The 26,368-nt window shown below is 37.4% G+C and overlaps 1 protein-coding gene across 3 annotated transcripts in view; it reads right to left on the bottom strand.

Annotated features, from left to right (window-relative positions):
* The window catches only part of LOC306884700 (cullin-9-like), a 50,882-nt gene extending 29,342 nt beyond the window's left edge, over nucleotides 1–21,540 (bottom strand). For 2 of the 3 annotated variants that reach the window (XM_079440815.1, XM_079440816.1), the window contains exons 1-7: nucleotides 21,360–21,530; nucleotides 18,234–18,896; nucleotides 8,994–9,148; nucleotides 7,416–7,997; nucleotides 5,631–5,772; nucleotides 5,333–5,523; nucleotides 1,535–1,943 (exon numbers count right to left, since the gene is read on the bottom strand). In XM_079440815.1, the coding sequence (XP_079296941.1) occupies nucleotides 1,535–1,943; nucleotides 5,333–5,523; nucleotides 5,631–5,772; nucleotides 7,416–7,997; nucleotides 8,994–9,148; nucleotides 18,234–18,891 (2,137 nt within the window). In that variant the 5' untranslated portion in view covers nucleotides 18,892–18,896; nucleotides 21,360–21,530. Of the gene's footprint in view, nucleotides 1–1,534; nucleotides 1,944–5,332; nucleotides 5,524–5,630; nucleotides 5,773–7,415; nucleotides 7,998–8,993; nucleotides 9,149–18,233; nucleotides 18,897–21,359 lie in introns of all 3 variants that reach the window. The other variant, XM_079440814.1, reaches the window with a different exon arrangement.
* Nucleotides 21,541–26,368: the final 4,828 nt, after the last annotated feature.

Here is a 26,368-nt window from a genome sequence, read left to right as displayed (position 1 = left end):
AGAATTAAATAAAAAATAATGAAGGTTTTTTAACAGTACATTGAAGCTTTGAAAATAACTATAAATAAACTATACATCAATCGCTGCATTCGCCCCCCCCCCCCCCCCCAGAAAGATGCAGTGTTAACCCTAATATTTTGTTTTAAGATTTAACATTTGTAAATGGTCTAAAACAAAAGAGTTGTAAAAAATTCAGAAAATCTTTTAGAGCTCATGATTTGTTTAAAAAATAAAATATTAATGAATAAATCGGCATATATAAAATTATTTAATTTACAAGTGTCATGTTTGTGATTTTTTTTCATGTAAGCTAGCTTCTGACCATTAAATCAAAACATATGCATTTTTTTATGACATCAATTACTGCTTTATTTAATCAGAAACAGTCTAAATGTTATTTGTGTAGGCTATTTTACTTTTAATTAAATTAGAAGTAGACAAACAGCACCCCCTCCAGATTGAAACTCCTTACCGAACGGGCGTTAGGACCTGGGGGAGGCTGGTAATAAACGTGTTATTACCGTTTACTCTATCACACACTGAACGTGTCATTCTTTATGTGCGTTCACTGATTAAATCCAGCGATCCAAAACAGTCAATCTAATCGTCATTCAGACAAAACTTTGCTTCAAGAATGAGCCACACTGCTGATGTGAACTAATCACTAGCACACCCTGAGCACATGTGAGATAACGTATTCATCTTATCGGCAAGACATATCCGCATATTTTCTATCAGGCCAATGCCGATATTTACATTTAAAGCCATTATCGGCCGATTCCGATATCAGTCCGATAATATCGTGCATCCCGAATACTGCCTTTTAAAAATTCAAGTACTTTTCAAGTACCTTCTCAAAAATATGGCTGTTTTCAAGGGTTTTCCAGGACTTAAATTTCAAAAAGTCAAATTCAAACTACTTCAAGCACTTTAAGCACCTTGTACGAACCCTTATTTAATTTTTTTTTTATAATAAAGCACTGTACAACTTGGTTTACCTACTGTTTAAATTAAAACGTGAACTAAAACTGTGTGAAAATGTTTTAAACACCATGGATTATGTGCAGTAAATAAAACTACGCCACTCGTTCACACAGACATGTATTTTTCATATTTAAAAAGCAGTCTGTGCAGTTTAATAGACACTATTACAGACACTAATCTATATCGATCTGATTAAGTGTATAGCCCTACTTCAGATTTATTCATCCTAAACTTTGCCAAATTCTGTAAGAATCTGTATTATACTATAAATTCCATTTTTATGACTGGATTCCGCTTCTGCATGCAGTTTGCAGAAATCATACAACCGTACCAATATAAATATGCACATCGGTGATGGCAATCAGCTGAACTCTGTATTATTAATGCAGAAAGTTCTAACGTTAACACTAAACTCATGTGTTGTGCCTAACAACACTCCTTTAAAGATAAATTCTTGTTTGCCTAGCAAATATATTATGAACAAAACAAGGGGTTCCACAAACAGTCACATTCACAGGAGAGCCACAACATGTATAAAACAAAGGCTTGCCTTTCATCTTCTCCTCCAGGTCATCAGGATACTTTGTGTCATCTTCAGTGGGAAGTTCACTCTCTGTCTCGCTGCCACAGCTGCCCGTGTCTGCTGGGATCTCTTTTTTAGCTTTCTTGGACACAGAGCCCATGGTGCAGGAAGAGGCTGAGGAAGAGGACGATGCTGTGGCGGAGGACAACGATGAAGATGAAGTTCCTTGTCCTCCGAGCGAGCTATCCATCAGCATTTCCTCATCCTCGAGGCCGGCACCTCCACAGTTCAGGTAGTGCTTGGTGAAAGTGTGTGAGCAGAGCAGGTCACCCAGACAAGACGCCTGCAAATTCTGTTTCAGGTAGTGGAGGACTTTCCGCGCCACGTCACTCGAGAGGGACAGCTGGATGAGAGTCGACTCGTCAAGCTCTACCATCTGAAAGATACCAGGAGAGAGCGGAAAAAACAACATTATTAACCCCAAACAGGCTCATTTAGTAGACGGAATTAGTCATTGCCTAGTTCATTTGGAACATGTAGATTGACATTGTCAATGTGAGGAGATGTATTCTTCATTTTTCTTTTTTCTGTCAATGGCAAATAACAATACTGATATCCAAGTAACAGGGTGGCCAATGGCCATGATAATACAATATACAGATAAGAAAGATACATATTCCAAATCATTTATACAATATATAAAATGGATTTGGGGTCAGTGAGAGTTTTTTAACGTTCTGAAAGTCTCTTATGCTCAATACTGCATTTAATTGATAAAAAAAATACAGTAAATACTAGTGGTCGACCGATATGGGTTTTTTGACAACCGATGCCGATATCTTGAAAAGCAGGCTGGTCGATGGCTGATATAAAGCCAATATAATTTTATTTATTTTAATTAATATTTAAGAAATTTGAAATAATTTGAAAATGGATTAAAAAATAAATGTGTAAAATTAACACACTTATACTTCAGATGACTTAAATATTTTTCACAAAAAAAAAAAAAAAAAAAAAAACACTGTAACCAACAGGGCAATCAGTAGGCCTATTAGGGAAGTTTGTGTGCATTGGGAATCATATTTTTTCAAATAAAGCCAAGGTAACAGTCATTTTACCTACAGTACACAGTGAAAATTACATGAATATGCAAATGCATAAAGCTAAAGCTTGTCAATCGTGCCTCTCCAGTGAAGCTGAACTCTCCTCCTGTCCGCTTTCAATTTTCAAACACTCGATCAATAAAGCAATAAATCATTGTATAGTATGACCAACACAATATTAGATAGATTAAACATAAATGTTATTTTCTGTAGGCCAGGCATATATGTTACGATGAAATTAGGTAATGCATGAATTGAAATAAATTAAATTTTTATTTGCCAACTACAATCAAAGTAGTATATTGACTGAATTGTTGAACTTCCAGCCTTATAAGCATGTCATAATTATGACAACATGAAGCACTGACAAATAAGCCTGGTGTAAACATTTATATGAAAGTTAGTAACAAATCACACATACTAAAGTAGATTGCAGAAATATAAAGAAATATCTGTTGCTTTACCACACTCAGTATTTAGGTCATTCAAAGTCACTGTAATAAACATATGTAAACACATACATATATACATACACATATACATACATACATACACACATATACATACATATATACATACACACACAGCCTATATTATCTTACGGTCGAAGATAATATATTATCTTATATTCGCTTTCAAACATTTCCGTGTGTAGCGTGTAAGGGTTGCCAGGTTCTCACAACAAAACCTGCCCAATTGCTACTCAAAACTAGCCCAAACACGTTTCGATGGGGGTCCACGAGTAAAAATTGCATTCTGGGGGGTAAAATACACGTTTTTTTTGAGAAGTTCCCTTGGTAAGATTCACATTTCAGGGGCTAAATATCACGTTTTTGGAGGTAAACCGCAGACTTGGCAACACTCTAGTGTGCCAACTTGATGCTTCCTCTGAAGACTGCTTAGATGTGTTCAACTTGAAGCAGCGCTGCTAGACTAATCGGTGTGTTGTCAAAGTACTGCGCGAGCTACAAGCTGACGTCTCCTTATGCTTTCTCTCGCCGTAGTTTGATGTCATACACTGATCGATCTTCGAGTCAAACACACCTCTTTACTCTCGCGTGTCATGTGAGTGTAATCGCAGCCTCTGCGGTTGAAAAGCTATGCATGTATGCATTTATGTTTGTATTTTAATGTTTGTTATTATTGTTGATGAGCTCACCAAAGCAAATTCCAAACAACTAAGGTGTTTGGCAATAAATAAATAAAAATCGTGTTTTGTCATATCGCAAATGCAATTAATCGTTCAGACCTACTTCTATCTGTATTAGACAGAACTGTTAACGAGAACAGCGAACAGAGGGGGAATGGGAGCGTGTGTGCTCAGGTACTGTTGTTCTCAGCGGTGACAAAATAAGAGTCCCACCTCAAACACATAGGCCAAACAGAAAAACTTATCGGCCGATGCAGATATTTGAAAATGCCAAATATCGGCTGATATATCGGCCTTGGCGATATATCGGTTGACCACCAGTAAATACAATAATAATGTGAAATATAATTATAATTCAAAAATCAATTTTCTATGTTAATTAGGGACGGGTACTGAGACCTGGTATTAAATTGGCCCTGGTGCTAAATTATGAAAGGCCGGAGTATCGATAAGCTCTGACGTTAAAGGTTCTGCTCTCGGTACTGGAGAAATTAATAAAATACACATACATTTATTATTGTTATATAGACATTATCTTGCAAATTCTATCTTGCCAGAGTCACCAGCTGTTCCTATATTCTGCAATAATATTAGGACTTTGTCTGATGCATTTTTGCTGTTCGCAATTCAAAAGAGAGATCGCGCTCAAGTGGAGGAGCTACAGAGCACACAACATGAAAGCCCTGTTTAATTGTGATGACAGGAGAGAACAAAACATTCAAATGTCTGCTTACACTTTAGGCCTGTGGCTGTGATATAAAGCCAGTTTTATTGTTGATTTCGATTTTGGCTTCCAAGGATCATAAAAAAAGACGACATGAGGTAAAACTATTACAAAAAATAGCCGCATTTCGTTTAACGCAACTTCTTTCTCTCCACAGCGGCGCACATTCGTTCCTCCCTAAAACCAAAACTATGCAGTGTGATTTTACTATTGGTTATTTTATTAGATTTCTTTAGTAGGCTATATTACTTACCAGAGCAGTAATGTTAGTAGACCTCCATGAAAAAAATTAAAGGGGTCATATGATGCGATTTCAAGTTTCTTTCTCTTTGGAGTGTTACAAGCTGTTTGTGCATAGATAAGATCCCTGAAGTTGCAAAGATTAAAGTCTCAAAACCAAAGAGATATGCTTTATAAAAATTAAGACTTGACCACGCCCTCCTAAAACGGCTCATTCAAACACGCCCCCACATGTCTAAGTCACAGTGTGGGAAGATTTGCAAAACACCGTCCAAATGTATATATATATTGTATTATACAAATGCACTGAAAGAAGGCGGAACTATTATTCTCGCTGCAGTATTGTTGAGATGCTGTGTTTCGTTGGGAAAGCTATTTTTGTAATAGTAATAAACAACAACAGCAAAAAACAAACTTAATTTTCTTCAAGATTTTTTCCCCTTTCTTGCCATCGATACTGGAAATACGTATAATAAGACCTACTCAATCGAGAGATTTCATGAGATTTAGGATTGTAATGTTTTTGATTGTTTTCAATTTTTCTAAATCCTTTGTTTTGCTAGCCTCTATTCTACCCAGTGTGAAGAGTGTAGGAGAGATGCGAGTACCGGCTCATCGAGGCTCTGTCGCAGGATGTTGTTGATCTCCTGCTGCTGCTTGGGTTCCAACTTCTTGATGAAAAACAGCACTTCCCACCATTCAGAACGGCTCAGGGTGTCTGTGTCATCCAGAGAGCCCTCCATCAGGTAAGGCAATGTGTACAGCCCACCAGGGGGCTTTGAGAAGAACGTCTGACTCACTGCCACGTTCACAAACACAGAAGAAAACACTGGTGGTTTCATATAAAGTGATGGAGACACACATAAAACACACACACACGATCATGTGGTTGAGTGTGAGAGTTACCAGTAGTGAGTTTGATTGTCTCTGTGAGGGACGAGGCCTTCTCCTGAGTCTCTTTCTCCGCCTGTCCTCCGCTGCCGTTGCCCATTATTTCAATCATATGCCAGTGCACCCAGTAGGTCCTGGACAGGGAGTTCCAGTACACCTGCAAAAGCCATGACAGACATCAAGGTTTGTACAGGCAGTATTTCTATAAACAGTGTAATTAGGGCCTGAATATCTTTAAGTTTTCAACAAATGTGTAGTGAAAGGAGACCCTTCACCTTCAGATATGACTAACTACCAAACTCAGGAGGTCGTTTTCTATTGGCAATTTTTGCAAAAACGTATAAAAAAAATTTGAACATGTCTACAGTTTAAATCCCTGATGTGTGATTATAATTTTAACAATAAATATTATAAGCAACAGTAAATTTGCAAAATAAATCACATTTAACTACAAAAAGGGAAAACCTATGCCAGATTAGGTTGCAAATGCATCCTAAATTAAGCTGCCAGCGAACAGATGCAAGCTAGCTTGGGATCAAATGTTGATTAGTATTTTATTTGTCATTTACATTTGTGTATTTGGCAGATGCTTTTACATAAAGCGACTTGTATTGCATTCAAGGATGCATTTATGTCAGTGCTATTAAATTAAAGCTCCCGTCCGGTCTCTATATTAGTTCCTTCCCAGTGGAGGTCTAGATAATGCTTTTTTGAAATAGTTATACATTCCCATCTGGGCAACAATAATCCAAAACATCCAATAAAATCAAAGATGAGGATATTATTGGGCCAAAGCAGTGGTTTGAGTAGTTTTCTACAAAACAAATTAAAATATTTATTGAGTTGAGAAAAGTTTACATGAATAATAAAAGGTAAGATTAGGTGTTTTATTAGGCTACCATTAATTTTATATTTAAATCCCTATGTATGGCAGAAGGCCATGTGGCGGAGTAAAGTTACTGTATGGGGGTTCAGGGGAAGTCTAGACCATTTTTTATTTGAATACAATACGTATCTACTAAAAAAACAAAAACAAACTATGTACAATCAAACTGCTCTTATCATGAGCAGAAAACAAATGTCAGTTTATTCGTGGTCTTTTCTTGCCATATACAAATAATTTTTCCAGTTATATGTTTATTATGAAATGCTTTTAACAGGCTGATTAATAATGCTTGTCATTAAAAAAGAAATGGTCACAAACTTGGTTTATTTGTGTTTGCTGCATGTTAGTTTTCTGCAGCGTTTTAGTGAAAGTATCAATTTTCACTGCTACTGGTGTTAAAATAACTGTGATGTATCTTTTAGCGCTTCACGTCTTTAGAGGGGGACAGAAGCAACAAACACAGGCTTGAAAGGTTTTGGTTTTATATAAAAATATTAGAGGATATAACACAGCTTCATTGTTTTGAGACTGACGCTGCTCACTTTAAACTAGAAAGCGTACAATGGTCATCCTGTGTCAATATGTCTGACGAAGCATCCAAACACTATATAAAATGTTTTATATATACATACACATACACACACAATTCTTGTCTATATATACCTGCCTATTCAAGAGCTCATTCACTCACATATTACATAAATAACAGATCAATTTTCAACGGATAACCAAATGTGCATATGCAAAAACAGCTCTAAGGTAAACTGCTATATGAAAAATGGCAGCAAATACCGCATTTCCATGTTTTTCCTAAATGATTATAATCAATTGTTTTTACACTTTTCAGAGTCTACACTGAATGAGAGCAGCATATAAAGTGTTTGATGAGCTTCATGCATTCACACAGCACTAACCTGCACCGGTGGCGAGCCGTCGTTACTGTAACGAAACTCTCCTTCATCCCCGGTGCTGACCTCCTCATAGTCCTCCAGCATACGGACCAACATGCCACTCTTCAGGTTGTCCTGCACATACTCCACATAAGCCGAACGAGAAGTGAAGTCAGAGCGCGTCTTGAAACCGTTTGCCGTTTTCTTCTTCTTTGGTGGCGTGACCGCAGTCATTGCTGTAGCGGCCATGAAGGAAGACGAAGCGGAGAAGCGTGGCTGAAAGATGGAACGGATGGGGTGTTTAAGGATTTCGTTATTTATTTCCTCAACCCCTCTGCATGCGCTTGTGGAGGTGAGGGGCAGCTGCCGGTTTCGGTCCCAGCCCATGACCCGCACCAGCTCCGAGATGAGGTTGGCCATGGCCATGGTGAACTCGAACTCCCGCTGTACACGAGCGTACTCTGATTGGTAGGCTGCCGTGGAGGAGGAGGGGCCAACGTCCTGACGCTCAGAGGAGGACTCCACCCCCGCCGTGTTCAGCTTATCCATCAATGAAGTGACGCACAAGTAACGCTTCACCAGAGAGAAAAGCAGCTTGCCTGGAATCTACAACAGAAAAATATGTACAGTGTCAATGACAAAGAGTGTCCAAGCAATAGATCTTCGAAATGCAATCTTTGGATATAAATTTTCAATTTTTTATTTGGTTAATATAAAATGCATTTTTTTTAGTTATCGCTTTTTTAATGTCCATATAGTTTTTATTAATTCTATTAATTTATTTGAATACTAATTTTTGTTATTTTAAATGAAAATGAGAAATGTTGCTTTGGATACTAGCTGAAATCAAATCATTTGGTCTAATATTTTAAGTTAAATATAATAAGATTTATTCAAATATTTATAATATTTAAACAAAACTGCTTCACTGTTTGTTTTTTCTAATAAATAATAATGAAATATGGTACCAAACTACTTTTCAATTTCCTCCCACAGAGGCCTTTTCTTCTCTTATAATATCAGGACATTTTTTAAATTCTCATACTATACCACGTTTTTAATGATAATTTTTAATTAAGAGAATGAATGTATGAATTGCAGTTTAAGTATTTTTAAATTAAAGGGCTAGTTCACCCAAAAATTCAAACTCCGTCATTAATTACTCACCCTTCTTACAGGTTTGGAACGACATGAGGGTGAGTAATTAATTATATACTTTTTTGGGGTGAACTATCCCTTAAAAGAAAAATAAATAAATAAATAAAAGAGCTTTTGTGTCACTAGCCCACAAGCTCAACAATATATGTCTACTATTGATAAAGGTACTCTTAGCAAAACCTTGCAAGTTGCCAATTTAGGCAACACAGGCACATTCCCAATACATATGAAGACTTATAAGACACCTTGCTTTGTCAAATTAAAAATCTCATGCACTTCATGGAAGTGGTATTTGGTGTGTTGCATGAGCTGCTGTCAATGACAACTGTCATAAATCATCACTTATGGGATCCAGTATGGGTTCGCACGCTGCCAGCAGACATCAAGGTGCCCGACTAGGTTTTGGACAGTTATTCAGACTAGAGTGGAGATGAAGATGAGTACCTGTGGAAGATGGATGCCCTCAAAGGAGATGCCGTGCTCTTCAGAGGAGGTGGTCTCTGCAAAAAGCTCCAGCAGGGTGTAGCGGTTGTCAAAGTCCATGTGCTGCTCGATGCCATCCTGCTGACTGAGGGACAGCAGCACATAGGCACGACTCCCTAAAGACAGACAACATCAGCCTTATCAACACTGACTGACTTTTACAGACCTATTTTATTTCCTGTATTTATTTACTTCTACTACACATCAATTATACTATTTATTTAAGCATTATCTGGGAATCATATCCATGAACACTCATTAAAGTATAGAATATCACTAAAATGGGTGAATTCAATAAGATTTCACCACTAATAATTAGGCTTGTCTAATACTACATATTAGCATTTCATCAAGAGGCTTGATTGTTTGACTGGTGTTAAGCAACTGGATCAAAGCTATGATGCTAAATATATTAGACCACTAAGACGAAAAACATTCACATCTCACCCACAGCAAAATGCACTGACCAGGTCAGCAACGTTTGTGCTGAAACTTCAGTTCTTAGAAACCACTTTCTGCAAAATCATCCAGTCAAAATGCATTCATCTACTTTCTGCTTTAGTGTGAAACCCATCAGTACAGTACAGAATAATGTAGTTATGCTACTTCCTAAAAGTTTTACTACTTAGCTGCAACTGATCATAGTAATTTGGATGCTATCTCATAAACCAGTTTAACATGCAGCGTCAACTAGAAGGAAACTGAAAAGTGCAAACACTGAGGTGCTATCTAAACATTGCTCTGTTTGTCTGAGAGGCTGGTCTGTCGAGCCAAATTCTTCCTCATCCACCTTTTTACAACCAATGGCAGACAGAAACCTGTTTCAAAATAATCACAATTCAATTTACACAGTGTTATGTTTTGTTTGAATATTTAAATCTCAATACTTTTGAAATTGCTTTGAAATGGTTAACGAGAGGACCTTTTTTCTATATTGCCAGCAAATTCAAATGCAAAACTATTGAGGGGTTTAATATTCTATAAATCTAGATATAATATAATAGATGATTTTATATTATATATTATATCTGTATTTATAGAATATTCAAACGCCTAAATACTTTAGCTTTTTTTGTATATATTCAAATACTTTAGAATTTTCTTTGAAATGGGCACTAAACAATATATTCTAAAATACCGAGGTGCTTGAAAATTCCATATAAATAAACACTTTTTGTTTTACTAAAATACTTTTGAATTTGCTTTGAATGGGTAACAAGGGGGTTTATATTCTATGAATATTAACAGTGTTACTTGAGTTCATATTGCCAGAAAAATTAAATATAAATCTATCATGTAGTGATACATCACTAATATGTCAGGAATGTAACATTACTGATCACACGCTCAGGATCCCTCGAGCGGCTTAACATATGCCACATGCCTGTGGTCTCTGTTACGCTGAAGTAAATGAGAAAAATGCCTCAGCATAACCAGAGGAACAAGAGACGAATAAGTACATCCTGTGAAAGAGTATGAATAAGAGTTAAAAGAATGAGGAGGAACTGGAGGCCCCCCTTCGTAAGGAATCCATTTCCCCTTTCAAAAAGAAGCAAGCATGAATAATCACAGTAAAAGTAACGTCTGATAACTTTGCCTCTATCAGTCCGATTTATTAACACCACTAGTTTTTGTTCTAATTTTAGGCACAGATCTAAAACTAAAGCTTTTTCAAAATAATTGCACATGACAAAAGAGCTCAATCGAACACATGCTGAAAAATACACAGCGTTATCTCATCTGGTCCTGAAGGGTCCTAAAGCATCAGTGCAATCTTGAGACACTGCCAACACCCAATGCTGAGAGCGCTATGACAGCCCTCTCTCTCTGTGCCCTTCACTGATGACTCACATTACCCAATACCTCATAGCCCACTGGCGGAAATCTGACGGCTTCAGCAAACTCAGCCAATACAGTGAGTCTGTACTTAAGGTTCACACTAGGCTTTGTGCTCCATTCACTATAATCCATATGCATATGGCTAGGCGATATGGCCAAAAGAATTATGACGATAATTTTTCTCATATCAGTCATAATCGATATTTATCACGATAAATGTAAAATCTTTAGTTTAAAGGCAGATTTTTGCTCCAAAGTGAAAGTTGTAGAAACTGTTAATTTTCCTTAAAATAAATATCTTAAAGGGGTGGTCGACAGCAATTTTTCTAGGCTTGATTGCATTTGTAGGGTGCAGTGTAACGTGTTAATGCTTCGTTTTTTTAAAAACGCATTATTTTTCACATAATTTATCTTTATTCTACACCGCTCTGTCCATTCTCCGATGAACGCTCTGATGATTTCCTATTTTTATGAAGAAATACGCAATGGGCTCAGATTGGTCAGCTGGTCTAATGTGTTGTGATTCGCTGAACTACCGAGTGCAGTCCCGCCCCTCACCTCAGAATGTGCTCCGGTTGTATTGTAAACAATGGCGATGTCAATATTGCTTATTATTTGAGGCCGATTGAGACCCAGAGAATATTAGTGAAGAGGATCGCGCAGAAAGCAAGGCTCTTACAGGATGTTTCAGAATGGTATGTTTTTTGTTTGTTGTTGTCTCATACTTTTAGATACGCTGTTATTTGTAAATGCTATTGCTTCTGTTAGCTTCTAATATACGGTTTTATCCTGATTAAAGCTTTAATACAGCAGAATACATGATTGCGTTAGCATTTTTGTAACAGTAAGTAGTGTTTGCCTGCAAGTATTGCTTGCTATTCGCTGTTTAACACTTATCATAGCTATGTGAAAAATATCTGTTTGTCTAAACACATGGAACATAGTTCATTGATAGAGCTGACGAGCTGATGATCTGAATGAGAGAACATGAGAGAGAGAGAGAGATGCAGAGCAGGGGACATGAGGAACAGGATTAAGACCCACTGCTTTAGAACATTGATTTTGAAACTTGTGAATCCATTAGAATCGTTGGAAGACAGAATCACGATTCATATGAATAGCTTTTTTTGTGCACCCCTAGTTTTGACGGCATGGCAACAACTCTTCCTCTTCTCTAAAGCAAAGCAACAGGGCCTCACCCTCTTTTGGCGCTTTTCCACTGAGTGGTATGACTCGACTCGTCACGACACGGCTCAGTTCGGCTCGTTTTGTGTTTCCACTGCAGTTTAGTACCGCTTTAGAGTGGGCGGGATTATTCACGTGTCGTTATAGTTGCGCAGCCTCTACTGCCGTGACTCCTGAAAAACTTTTTAATTCTGCGTCGCTCCATCACGCTCTCGCTGAATCCGCTCCTCGGCTGTACATCTGTACTTCCTCAACAGACAACGAAACAGCCATTTTTTGGTTGTTTAAAAAAGGTGCGCTCATTCAAAACAGTTGCGTTCGATCCTTCGCTGGCTGTGCCGATTTAAATCTAGCGGGTCTGTTGTGTCTCGTGCTGAAAGTTCAATGACACAGGCAGTGACGATTTTCTCCGGCCAATCAGTGATCAGCAGAGTTTAAACGTCACGTTTTGGTAACGGTACGGCTCGCTTGGAACCTCGGCCGAGGTGGTACTAAAAAAAGTACCAGGTACCGTACCCAGTGGAAAACCCACCAAAAGTGAGCTGTACTGAACCGTGCCGTGCTATGCAGTGGAAAAGCGTCATTTGTTGCATGTTCCCAGGGGTGAGGTTTATGTAAATTTCAGGGTTTGTGATGTCACCAACCCGGGAAGTAGCTTGTTGTTTTCCCTACAAGCCGTAACTGTAGGCATTAAACTGCCATAGCTTTAAAAGACAATATCTCCGTTTGCATTGAACTTTCAGCATCGTAACATCGCAGATATTGTTTATGCTCAAACAGCAACATTACACATTAACTAATGTTAATGTTTAATGAAATTTAAAGGAATAGTTCACCCAAAAATGAAAACTCTGTCATTAATTACTCACCCTCATGTGAATCCAAACCCATAAGACCTTAGTTCATCTTCGGAACACACATTAAGATATTTTTTATTAAATCCGAGAGTTCTCTGACCCTCTATAGACAGCAAGGGAACTACCACGATCAACGAAGGTCTTATGGGTTTGGAACGACATGAGGGTGAGTAATTAATGACAGAATTTTCATTTTTGGGTGAACTAATCCTTTAAGCCGAGTTTTTTTTTTTTTTTTTTTTATTAATCAATGGTCAAGTAGCATATATAGTAGCATACATTTAAATCATGATAAACACAGTTAAAACCACACATATAGCATACCTCAATACCATGGTAAACATTTAACTATATGGCTTTTTGTACTTGGTAAGGTATTTGTATGAAAAACAGCAGTCTAAAAATATTCAGTATAAATGCACACATGCTACAGTTTAATCACAAAAAAATACTAATTATATTTAGGGCAGCAAAACGATTAAATCGCAATTAATCGATTCAAAATAAAAGTTTATACTATGTGTGTGCTGTGTATATTTATTTTATATATACACATATACATATATATATATATATATATATACACACACACACACACACACACACATTAAAAGATATTTGTATGTATTTAAATGTAAACACTTGTATATCATTTACATATATAAATGTTAATATTTTATAAATAAAACTTATTTTTCCTTAATATATACATGAATGCGTGTGTATTTATACGTAATAAATATACACAGAACACACATATAGTATGTAAAAAATTTTTTTATTTTGAATCAATTCATCATGATCAATTGTTTTCCAGCCCTAAATATATTCCATTACTCCTTTAATACATTTAATTCACCACATTATTACGTCACATTATTACTATAATAAAATTCGATACAAATACCCACATTTCTGCCACAATACCATTGTGCGGTTAGTGTTACTACTAAAGCCATGGTAAATGGCAATTTTGTGCAAAGTGTTTCTCCTGTTTGTCAGCGCCGTTTCATCTGGCTTTAAACTAGTTTAAATCACCGAGTAATTTGTGTTCTTTGAACTCAAGTGCTTCACACTGGATCTCACAGCGCTGTTTAGTGCTTGCATGACCGAGACTCATCAGTAAAAACCCATCTGCTCTAGTGAGCTCTCGCTGCGCTGCCATTTGAACTTTGATCCGAGCGATTAAACGTCTATGTGGTGCTGTTAGTAGGGGTGGCTCGATACCACTTTTTCAGAACCGATACCAAAAATTCTGAGTATCTGCCGATACAGATATCGATCCGAAACCTGGGCAGTTTTTTTTCAAATCAGTGTTGACTTTTTATACCTCAACGTGTGTTGACCTGATCATGACTTTGTGTTACACACAATCTACTAAATATAGACTTTATTGTAAAGAAAAAGAAGAAATGAATGCATATATAATTATAATCTATCACAAAAATACTATTATAAACTAGGTTAATGGATAATTCAGCATAGCAAAAGTTACTCTAGAAAAATCATGAGTGCACAATTTTATAAAATCTAAAATTAGTGGGGAAAAAAATATTATTTTACAAATAAATTAAAAATAAAACAAATAAAAGTGAGTAAGTGTAGGACTAAATCTAAAATGATAAATGCAAAATGATATACATTGCTCTTTGTATTGTTTTAAAATACATTCATGAAAAACAAGTAATGTGTGTAAATGTACTGTAAAATTAAAAGACATTTCTTTTAAATGTATAGCACAGTGATGAGGCAGAAACATATTATAGATAAGACGATCAAGAAATGCTATTAATAATCTTTCATTGTGCAAAAGTATTATGATACGAAAGGCTCCAAATACAGAGCGGCACAAAGCGCTTGTGTAGGGTTGGGTATCGTTCAAAAATTTTCGATATCGATACCTTGAATTTGATACCGGTTCCTGAACGATACTTTTTTCGATACTAATTTTATGAAAACAGTTTTAACAAAATTACATTATCTCAAAAAACTTTGGTTTTATTTTTTTCAGCTTGTTGACATGTATACAGACTCAAAGACTGATCTCTTGAGCCACTGCACAAAGGAACAAAATATAGCCAACACAAAGTTTTCAGTTTACACTAGTGCGTGTTAGTTTTAAAACGCATAGCTCAGACAGAATCATAATTTCTATTCATTTATTCTAGGTTGTTAAAGACAATCTTTACCCACTTTCATAAGTGGGTGTTTTATTTTCTTTCACCATATGTTTATTGTTATTAAATTCTGTGTTGTAGTACGTCTAATTATTTGAATGCATAAAAACGACTTTAAATTTATTTATTCTTAAAATAGCTTTATGAAATGTTTTATTTTTCCTCAGAAATTCTGTGTTCTGTATCTGGTTTTCAAATGACGACATAAAACATTCATTTTATTTTTCTTTTAAATTATTGAAAATAAAACTATTTATTTTGGCAAACAAAATTTTACTATTAAAATTAAAACATGGAAGAAATGCGTGATCATTACTTAAAAAAAAAAAAAAAGTTTTAATAATTTTAATAGTAGCCTAGTAGTAGCAGTATGTACTGTCTGCTGAACAATATTAATATATTTCTGCTGCAGTGTCTTCCAAGTTAAACTGAACTTTTATTTTGACGGGTTGCCTGGAATACCTTTACAGTTCTGTGTGTATATGATATGACGCAAGTTTTACTCGAATAAAATGGTAAAATGCTCATGAAGTGACTCTCAGAGCAGTTCTGGAGATGTTGTTCATGTGTTTATGTCCTCATTTAGTGAGGCGGCAGACGCTGAAATCACCGCCAGTGTCACGCGCGCTTCAGTCGAGTGTGTAGTATGAATGAATGAATGATGCATTTATATAGCGCTTTTATTGTGTATTGCTGTACACCCAAAGCACTTTACAATCATGTGAGGTGGGGGGGGGGGGGGTCTCTCCTCAACCACCACCAGTGGTTGTAGTAAATGAAACCGTGTGAGAGCAGACTGCTCTGTACGCTTTCGAGTCGCTCTCGTGGATGTCAAACACTGATCAATCAGCGCCGCGTCGCTTCTAGTCGAACACACCTAGTGCTGCAGGCTTCTTGCCTCACTGACATTAACCCTATTCGGACAGGACTAGTTTTACAGGGGGTCGTTAGAGAAATTTGTTTCTCACAGACGTACTTGGTGATTTTAATCCCGTCCGAATCTGCCATGTCTTTGTTTTTCTCAGACAACCTGTGTAACAATTCCTAGCCCTAACCCTTCCAGAGCAAATTACCTACTGTTTTTCAGCAAACTCCGTGATCCTCTGAGAAAACTATCCCATCCGAATGCGATGTCTGTGATTGCAGTGATTTTTTTTCCACAATGCGTTTCCTTGTGTGTTTTGGCCAATGTTACCATAGACCTTACCTCGCGCACATTTGATATATTTGCCTCCCGGCAAAGAGAGAGAGAAAAAACCCCCAATAAAATCAAGAGCCAGATCACGTAAACTGTTAAGACTTATAACATCAGCGTCAGGTAAAATTATTTGCGTTTATTTCTGCACTCAGTTACATTATGTTTTAATTACATATGTAGCCTACCTTTATGAAAATTAAACACAGATATACAACAAAATAAATAACCAAAGTAAAGTAACCGCACATTAAACATGGTTTAGCTTCACCATGGTATTTGTGTGATTATGGTAATCAATCCGAATGACTATACGCAATGCACGCATACAGAGCGATCTCTGAAACGCCCAGATGTCCAAAACAGACCCTCCCACCTCTGTAATAAACACGTAGATGTTAGTCCCGTCCGAATTGGTACATGAAAATCACAGACGTCAGGTGATAAGAATCAAAACTCAAACATAGTTTAGAAAACTAGTCCCGTCCGAACAGGGCTATTGATGAGATTAACCCTTTAGGTATCGAAATACTCGGTGGTATCGAGGCAATTTGGTCGGTGCCTAAAAAGTACTTATGCGCATCCCGTGCGCAGAATGATGTGCTTGAAGCAACACGGGGTCTCAGCGCACAGCGCTCCGCATAGAAAGCACAAAGTGAAGAGATATTGATAGTGTATTAAATCTGTGGAATAGTTTGAGCCTTTTCTTTTAACAGTTTAAATTTCAGTTACTGTGCTCGTTAAGAACATAGAGCTCTAGTCCAGTGTTGTGATCTAACAGAGCCAACACGAATTTGAAAACAGCACGAAGAAAAAGTGCAGAGCAAAACCATTTATCTTTATTTACAGATCAAGTATAATATTAGCCCATTGCGCGAGGCTAAACCATACCAACCGTACCCCAGACCACCCTTTTTAAGCGGACTCGAGTGTGGTTCGCGGGTGCGCACCCGAGGTCGGAAGACAGCGTTCACATCATCCAAACAAACCGAACTCTGACGTCAATCGAACCCGGGTGTGCACCAAAAGTACTAGTGTGAAAGCACCCTTATTAAAACCTCATATCCTGTTTATATTCATTCATAAATACAAACAAATATATTATAAATAAATAAAGCACAAAATCTGTTACATACATTTAGGTATTTTTAAATTACAACATTTTTCAGTGCTTTTTTTGTTATTAATTTGTTTCAAAAGGTTTGTGAAGGTAGGTTTGTGAAGGTTATACATTTTTATTTAGATGTTCGGCAAAAGCAAGAGATTTATTTCATCGTATATAATCCATATTATACCCTTGCATGCACACAGCCTACAATGGAAACAAATTTGCAGAATAAATTCCTAGACAAGAAAATGCTGCTTTTTTGCAAACTTAGATATATTGTGATTTTTTGTGTGTGCATTATTCACAGCATGGATGGAAATGTTGACTTTGTATGGAATAGAGTTTAAGTCAATATTGAACTAATGCACACTTGTTTTGTTCTTATATTCATTTATTTTTATACTGTTGTAATATACTTTACAAATATTAAATATTGAAAGGTTGTTGAAGTCTAAATGCCACTAAAGATATGCAATGGCATAATGCAATAATTATGCAAATAATGCAATATAACAATATTCAGAGAAAGTTATTCCCAAATATACAGCCATTTAAAATTGTGACTCCACGTTTTTCATTTTGCTGCATCAATAATTAAGATCAAGGTTTGAATGACAAGTATTCAGCAGCATTACCAGCAGTTTTGAAGGAAAGTGACTTTAGTTTTACTTTTCATTCAAGGGAAAAACCCTAGGGAAGTGAGAGTTTCACTTTGAACTACTGGACACAACAGCTCTAACAGAGTACCCGAGAAGTTTCAAAAGACCTGACATTCAGAGGTTGTCAAAAAAATTACCAAGAGTTAGATAGAGAAACCCAACTGCAAGAAGCCAGACTCACCTGCATCGTGAGAAGCCAGGGCTCGCAGCATCTTGCCAGCGCTGCGTCTGGTCTGTCGCTCCTTGTTGCAGAGCAGCTCCATGAGCAGGTCGAGAGCACCGGTCTCCTTGAAGACTCCTACCAGCGAGCCGATACTGGCGTAGGCGCTCAGCACATGGATGGTGTGCGTGATGCTTATCCCGAAGTCACTGTTCTTGGCCATCTGCTTCCGGGCGCGGCACACAAGATTCTTCACGTCGTCTTTCATGTCCAACAGCTCTCCCTCGTCAAAGGTGACATCTGTGGGGAACTGGCCGCTGGGCCGCTCTTCTTCCTCCAGCAGAGGCCTCTGGGGGTCGGCCTTGCGCTTGCCTAGCAGAGTGGGGCAGTTGGCGTAGACATCTTCTGTGGACATCCACATGAGGATGCTCTCGCTCTTGCTCTCTCCTGAGGTGGAGCCACCGGAGCCTCCGCCGCTCGAACTGCTGCCGCTGCCGCCGCTCGCCTCATTGCTGCAGCCTGAGCTGCTGCTATCATCCACAGCCAGCAGGCTCCAGCGAATCAGGTACTCCGTCTGGCCGTCATGAGTCCTCCTCTGACGAATAAGCTCCTCTGGGTAAGCCTGCAGCTTCGGGCCCAGCTGAACCAGCAGGTTACCGTTACGGCGCTCACCCACCATGGTAGCTGAGGATACAAAGAGTGATATAATGAGGATATGTGACCCTTGCTGGCAAAATGAGTCAGAAGCGCACCGTCTGAATTTTGAAGTACACGCAAAAGAAGTGAAAAATGTCAATTTTGGTCGAATTTTAGGTTTTCACAAAAAGGAGTTCATTAAGCCCACTTCTAGCGATCCCAATGCTCCAAATAGTAATTAAACATTTAAAACTCTCTTTATTTGTATGTTTTCTGAGAGGAGTACCTTTTTCTCTGCTCACTTCTGGACGAGTAGTAGTAGTAGTATATTTATTTAATGCCATGTCAGCATCTCAGGATATTTTCATGGCAAAAAAATTTAAAATACAAGTATAACAAGCGCTATATAAATAAAGGTGACTTGACAAATGCAATAAAAACCAAACAAACTAAAACAAGTTATATTACACAAGACTTTTTACATTAACATATGATAATTCTAAAACTTATACTAAACTCTAAAGTGAGTTCACTTCATAGAAGAGTTTTCTACATACATTAAAAGCTGGACAGTCCAATAAAATACGACAGAAAGGGAATCTTGCAAAACATGCATTGAGCTTCACCTTTAAGCAAAAATGCATGAGTCAGTCTTGTATGACCTCACAGATACGTTTTTTTATGCTTTGATTTGAACGTAAACAGTGTATCCGTGTGGCGCATCTGACACAGAACAGCATACGTTGTTTACATATGTGATACTCTCCAAAATGGCCCTGGTGACGCGGAGGAGACGAATTGTTGAATGAAGTCGTTATTTTAGTTTTCTTTGCATACAAAAAGTATTCTAGTAGCTTCGTAAAATTACGGTTGAACCTCTGATGTCACATGCATTATTTCACCGATCCCCTTGCTACGTTTCTGGACCTTGATTGTGTTAATTACATTGCTGTCTATGGGAGGGTCAGAGAGCTCTCGGAATGCATCAAAAACATCTTAATTTGTGTTCCGAAGATGAACGAAGGTCTTATGAGTTTGGAACGATATGAGAATGAGTAAATGACGACGGCAAGGTTTTGGTGGAACTGACTTTCAATGGAGGCACAGAAATTTCTAGGTTTTCTTAAGTTGTTTTTTGAAGATGAACAAAAACGACGAGCGTGAGTAAATGACAGAAATATCATTTATAGGTGAACTACTACATCTGAAATTTTTAAGCAAGATAAGACAAGACTGTTTCTGTAATATGTCCATAATCAAGCGTCACATTAAAGAGATACTTCACACTAAAATTAAATTCCTGCCATTGACTACTCAGCCTCATATGACCCTGGAGCACAAAACCAGTCTTAAGTAGCACAGGTATATTTGTAGCAATAGCCAACAATACATTGTCAAAATTATAGATTTTTCTTTTATACCAAAAATCATTAGGATATCAAGTAAAGATCATGTCCCATGAAGATATGTTGTAAATTTCCTACTGTAAATATATTAAAACGTATTTTTTGATATGCAATATGCATTGCTAAGGACTTCATTTGAACAACTTTAAAGGCGATTTTCTCAATATAATTTTTTTGCGCACCCTCAGATTCCAGATTTTCAAATAGTTGTATCTCAGCCAAATATCGTCTTATCATAACAAACCATACATCAATGGAAAGCTTATTTATTCAGCTTTCAGATCATGTATAAAACTCAATTTTGAAATTGACACATACTGTCCCCCAATCCCATATTCTGTTATTTTCCCATAAAACACAATCATAGTAGAAACTTTGAAGAAATGTATGGTGACCAAGGCACCAAAACTACCTAATTTTCTACACCCAAGTCTAGGATATTAGTCACTCCATCTAACATCTCCTCATGACTCAGTCATGCATGACACGAGGGGAGTAAAAAAAAAAAAATGACAGATGCTTTATTTTGGGTCATTTTGTTTTGTGAAACGTTGCTTGCTAGCATCACCAAAACATCAATTGTTATTTATCTGTAACAAAATTTAAACTTTATAAAGAAATCTTACGTACGTACACAGTTTACATGTAAAGTAGGTCTATTACCTCTCACAGCTGCTGTCATCCGCTAGCGATGCTGCTAAACAGCGACACGTGGGCCTGGTGTGTTCAGGCGTGTTTGACTAGCGCTCAGCGGAGGATCCACTCACCTCAGCCCGCTCTGAGCTCGCATCTGACGGCGGCTAACCCCTTCCAGCCGCGCTGCTTTTTCTCCTGAGACGCGGTTAAAGAGCTGAGCAAGTGCGCATTAGCGCTAACATCAACACTGCGAGCGAGCAACGTGACGCGAAGCGTCGAACTGAAACTCGTTTTAAAAAAAACAAACTTTATAAAGTGAAAGCCGCGTTGTGCGGCTTCGCGAGCGTTCTAGTTAGCTGCGTCGCGTCGCTAGCAGGATACATATGCTGTAACTAGCTGTCAGTGCGGCCTCTGTGTCAAAAAGACATAAAAAGCCCTGAGAGAGCCGCAGAGCTCCGCTTGGACTCACCTCCGGTGTTGCAGGGCCTCCCCTCCTTCTCGACTGTCCCCCGGGGTGGATGGAGTTTTCTTCTCCGTGGTAGCGTATCGTTGCCCAGCCTGAAGTCGTTTTTGCTGCCTGTTGTACAGTTAAGTGTAGTCCAATCCTGCTTCCTGTGGAACAGGTATGAGTTCAGCTCGCCTGTGCGCCAATGTCTGGGTACAGCAACGCATTACTGCCGTCTGCAGGCGTGGAGGAACAACAACAGCCCTAATACTTTTTATTATTGATGCTTTATTGTCGACAAATAGCATATGCAAAAAATCCACACACCAAACGAAATGCAAAGTTCAAGGTCCTTTGAACAAAAAATATTCCTGAAGAATAAATCAAAACTAAAGTGCACGTGCACAAACAAAAAAGATTACTTATTGCATTTTCAATTAATTGTTCAGTTGATTCAGTTAATCATCTGATGTCTCATCTGTTTTGTGCCTTGATTTCCTTAATTGTTGTAATCTTTAGCACTGAAGATAGTCTAGCCAGGACTGAAACGTTTGCTTCTGTGTGTGTGTACAGTCACGTTTTTGTTAGTGCACTTTAGTTTTTGTTGTCACCTCTTTGTAAATCTTCAGGAATAAATTTTTGTTCAAAGGACTTTGAACTTTGCATTTCGTTTGGTGTGCGGATTTTTTTTTTTTTTTTGCCTTTGCTTTTTGTATTTTTCTCTATTGATTGAATCTACACACCCGATTATAAACATATTCTTTTTGTTTTACTTAATTTGAATTTGTTCATATATATTTTTTTAACAAATATCATGTACAATGCCATCTCCCACTGTATAGCAAAGAACATTTCACATGCATCAACAAGAAGGAACAAGCAAAAATTGGAAAAAAAGGAAAGAGGGTACAGGAGCATCAGTTCACAGACAATTATACATAATACATATTTTACACTTTATATATTTTACACTACAGAAAATGTACTTTGCAGGTAAGCACCATTGAATGTTTCTTGTTTTTATGTGAAAATGTTAAAGGAGGAGCATATAACTGTTTTAATTGCTTTACTATTTTTAGATTTTGACATCTCATCTATATACTATACAGGTATACTATACAAATAAAGTATATTCTCTTTTAAAAGAGGTTTGCTTTTTGTAAACTTGCATTTATGAATGTGAAATTTACATAAAATAAAATTTATAATAAAACCAACATCCTTTAAAGAGTGATCCTTGATATAATAACCGAAAATCACATTTATAAGATAAGGAAAATGTTTTAAATATATTATCAACAATAAAACCTCCACATTATTTAAAGAAATGCTGGGTATATTGGCAGGACCAAAATAAATGAGAAATTGTTTCAGTGGAACATTCACAAAAAGAGCATTTTAAATCAATATCAATTTAAAATTTTTGTAGAAATTATTTTGTAGGATAAACTCTATGAATTAATTTACAACCCGAATTCTGGAAATCTTGGGATGTTTTTTTTTTTTATAAAATTACTAAAAGACTTTCAAATCACATGAGCCAATATTTTATTCACAATAGAACATAGATAACATAACAAATGTTTAAACTGAGAAATTTTACAATTTTATGCACAAATGAGCTCATTTCAAATTTGATGCCTGCTGCAGGTCTCAAAATAGTTGGGACGGGGGCATGTTTACCATGCATCTCCTCTTCTTTTCAAAACAGTTTGGAGATGTCTGGGCATCGAGGTTATGAGTTTCTGGAATTTTGGTGTTAGAATTTGGTCCCATTCTTGCCTGATATAGGTTTCCAGCTGCTGAAGAGTTTGTGGTTGTCTTTGACATATTTTTCGTTTAATGATTCACCAAATGTTCTCTATAGGTGAAAGATCTGGACTGCAGGCAGGCCAATTCAGCACCTGGATTCTTCTACTACTAAGTCATGCTGTTGTAATAGCTGCAGGATGTGGGTTTGCATTGTCCTGCTGAAATACACGTCATCTGGAGGGGTGCATATGTTGCTCTAAAACCTTTATATACCTTTCAGCATTCATATGGCGCTTTTCCACTGCGTGGTACGACTCGGCTTGGCTCGGTTCAGAACTGCACGGCACGGCTCAGTTCAGCTCGGTTTGCATTTCCATTGCAGTGTAGTACTGCTTTTAGAGTGGGCGGGATTATTCACGTGTCGTTATAGTTGCGCCGCCTCTACTGCCGTGACTCCTGAAAAACTTTTTAATTCCACGTCGCTCCATCAAGCTCTCGCTGGATCCGCTCCTCGGCTATCACAGAGAGGGACGTCTGTACTTCCTCAACAGACAACGAAACAGCCATTTTTGGTTCACCCATTCAAAACAGTTGCGTTCGATCCTTCGCTGGCTGTGCTGATTTAAATCTAGCGGATCTGTTGTGTCTTGTGCCGCAAGTTCAATGACGCAGGCAGAGACGATTCTCTCTGGCCAATCAGTGAGCAGCAGAGTTTACACGTCACGTTTTGGTAATGGTACGGCTCGCTTGGAACCTCGGTCGAGGTGGTACTAAAAAAAGTACCAGGTACTGTACCCAGTGTAAAACCCCCCAAAAGTGTGCCGTACTGAACTGTACCATGCCGTACTATGCAGTGGAAAAGCACCTTGGAAAAGCAACTTGGAAATAGTGCCTTCGAAGACATGCAAGCTGCCCCTACTGTATGCACTTATGCACCCCCATACCATCAGAGATGCTGGCTTTTGAACTGAACGCTGATAACACGCTGGACGGTCTCCCTCCTCTTTAGCCCGGAGGATACGGTGTCCGTGATTTCCAACAAAAATGTCAAATTTGGACTCGTCTGACCATAGAACACTTTTCCACTTTGAAACAGTCCATTTTAAATAAACCTTGGCCCACATGACACGACGGCACTTCTGGACCATGTTCACATATGGCTTTCTTTTTGCATGATAGAGCTTTAGTTGGCATCTGCAGATGGCACGGTGGATTGTGTTTACCGACAGTGGTTTCTGGAAGTATTCCTGGGCCCATTTAGTAATGTCAATGACAGAATCATGCTGATGAGTGACGTCGTCTGAGGGCCCGAAGACCACGGGCATCCAACAAAGGAGATTTCTCCAGTTTGTCTTAACCTTTTTGATGATGTTATGCATTGTAGATGATGAGATTTGCAAAGCCTTTGCAATTTAACGTTGAGGAACATTGTTTTTAAAGTATTCTACAATCTTTGTACGCACTTTTTCACATATTGGAGAACCTCTGCCCATCTTTACTTCTGAGAGACTCTGCCTCTCCAAGACATCCCTTTTATAGCTAATCATGTTACAGACCTGATGTTAATTAAATTAATTAGTTGCTAGATGTTCTCCCAGCTAAATCTTAAAAAAAATATCTTGCTTTTTCAGCCCTTTGTTGCTCCCGTGCCAACTTTTTTTAAACCTGTAGCAGGCATCAAATTTGAAATGAGCTTATTTAGTGGATAAAAGTGTAAACATTCTCAGTTTAAACATTTGTTGTGTTATCTATGTTCTATTGTGAATAAAATATTGGCTCATGTGATTTGAAAGTCTTTTGTTTTCATTTTATTCCAAAAAAAAAAAAAAAAAACGTCCCAACATTTCCGGAATTCGGGTTGTATATGAGATTTCCTTAAACTTATTTGTAAGGAAAGGTAATGACCAAATTTGAGTCCAATTTTAAATTATTAAGATATTATTCCAGTAGAAAATAACAGAAGGCATAGAAATATTCTCTTTCAAAAACAAGGATCTAATTTTATAGTTGTTAGGAGTAGCCCTAGCAAGCTACTGTTCCTTATTATATGTTTGTGAAGATTCTTATAGCCTACTTCTGCATGTGCATATATATATATATATATATATATATAGTATATATATATATATATATATATATATATATATATATATATACATACATACATACATACATACATACATAGATATAACTGATAAATAATGTCACAAAAAATCTTAATGCTCCCGTGTAATGGAATGTACCCGTTTTAATGGAATTCACTTTTAATATTGCATCTACATACATATACAGTTTGTCTTTTTAAACACTGGATGGCAGTGTTGCAATTGAGAGTCTGAATAAAGTTTGCAAAAACAACACCTAACCTGCTGTGGTCCAGACCCAAGCACTGTCTTGTTTTATATTATCCTGCTAAAATCATTGCTGCACAGTTGAGAGCATCTGTGCAGGGGTTTTCCCCCCCCAGTTATTTGCAAACTTAATTTCTATTGGGGGTCTAAATTCTGCAAACCACCAACTTTATGCATAATCAACTCTTCAGCCTTTCCCTCTATTTTTTATTAGTTGTGTTTGATAAGACAGGTGGGGTTATATTGCCCATACTTGGGCTTTGATTATGATTATGAATGATGATAATGATTTGGCCCGCTATAGTGCAAAATAAAAATCTTGTTATACTCATATTTTCATTCAATGTCAGTTTTTGTGCAATACTCTTATTTATATTGCAGCCTATTTGTTTTATGTCGTAAAGCTATGCAGTTTCTGTGTGAATGACCGGTGGTGGATTTGGCTGGCACCAGATAAAATCTTGCCTATAGGGCACCAAATTAGTCAGGACCAGCCTTGCACACGAATCTTAAAACAATAATTAACATGCAAGTTTTTGACATTGAGATTTAATGTTCAAACAATACTGATGTAGACAGCATTAAACTATTTCACTGTAATTTGTCTTTTTAGATTGTGGCTCACAGCTGGATAAAACAAAGAACAGGACTAATTTTGGAAGGAAGATACATTTTTAGCCAATCTTCATATCTTAATCTTAATTTCTCCTCCATCAATATTTCATATTGCCTGATATTAAGATTTAATTTTGCTATTAATTTGTTTGTCTATGCACATGTTGTAAAACCAAAGTTCTGGTCCTGGTTTCTGATTGGTCAACAACACACATCACATAGCCTAATAACAGGGGGAAACTCAGCTGTTCGCCGCTGTGCAACCCCCACAGATATTTCCCCCTAATGAACTATTTGTATAGCTTAATTATAATG

This window comes from Barbus barbus (assembly GCF_936440315.1).
Source record: "Barbus barbus genome assembly, chromosome: 18".
Lineage (NCBI taxonomy): Eukaryota > Metazoa > Chordata > Actinopteri > Cypriniformes > Cyprinidae > Barbus > Barbus barbus.
Note: the sequence above shows the minus strand (reverse complement) of the source record. Positions and strands in the feature narration are given on the sequence as shown.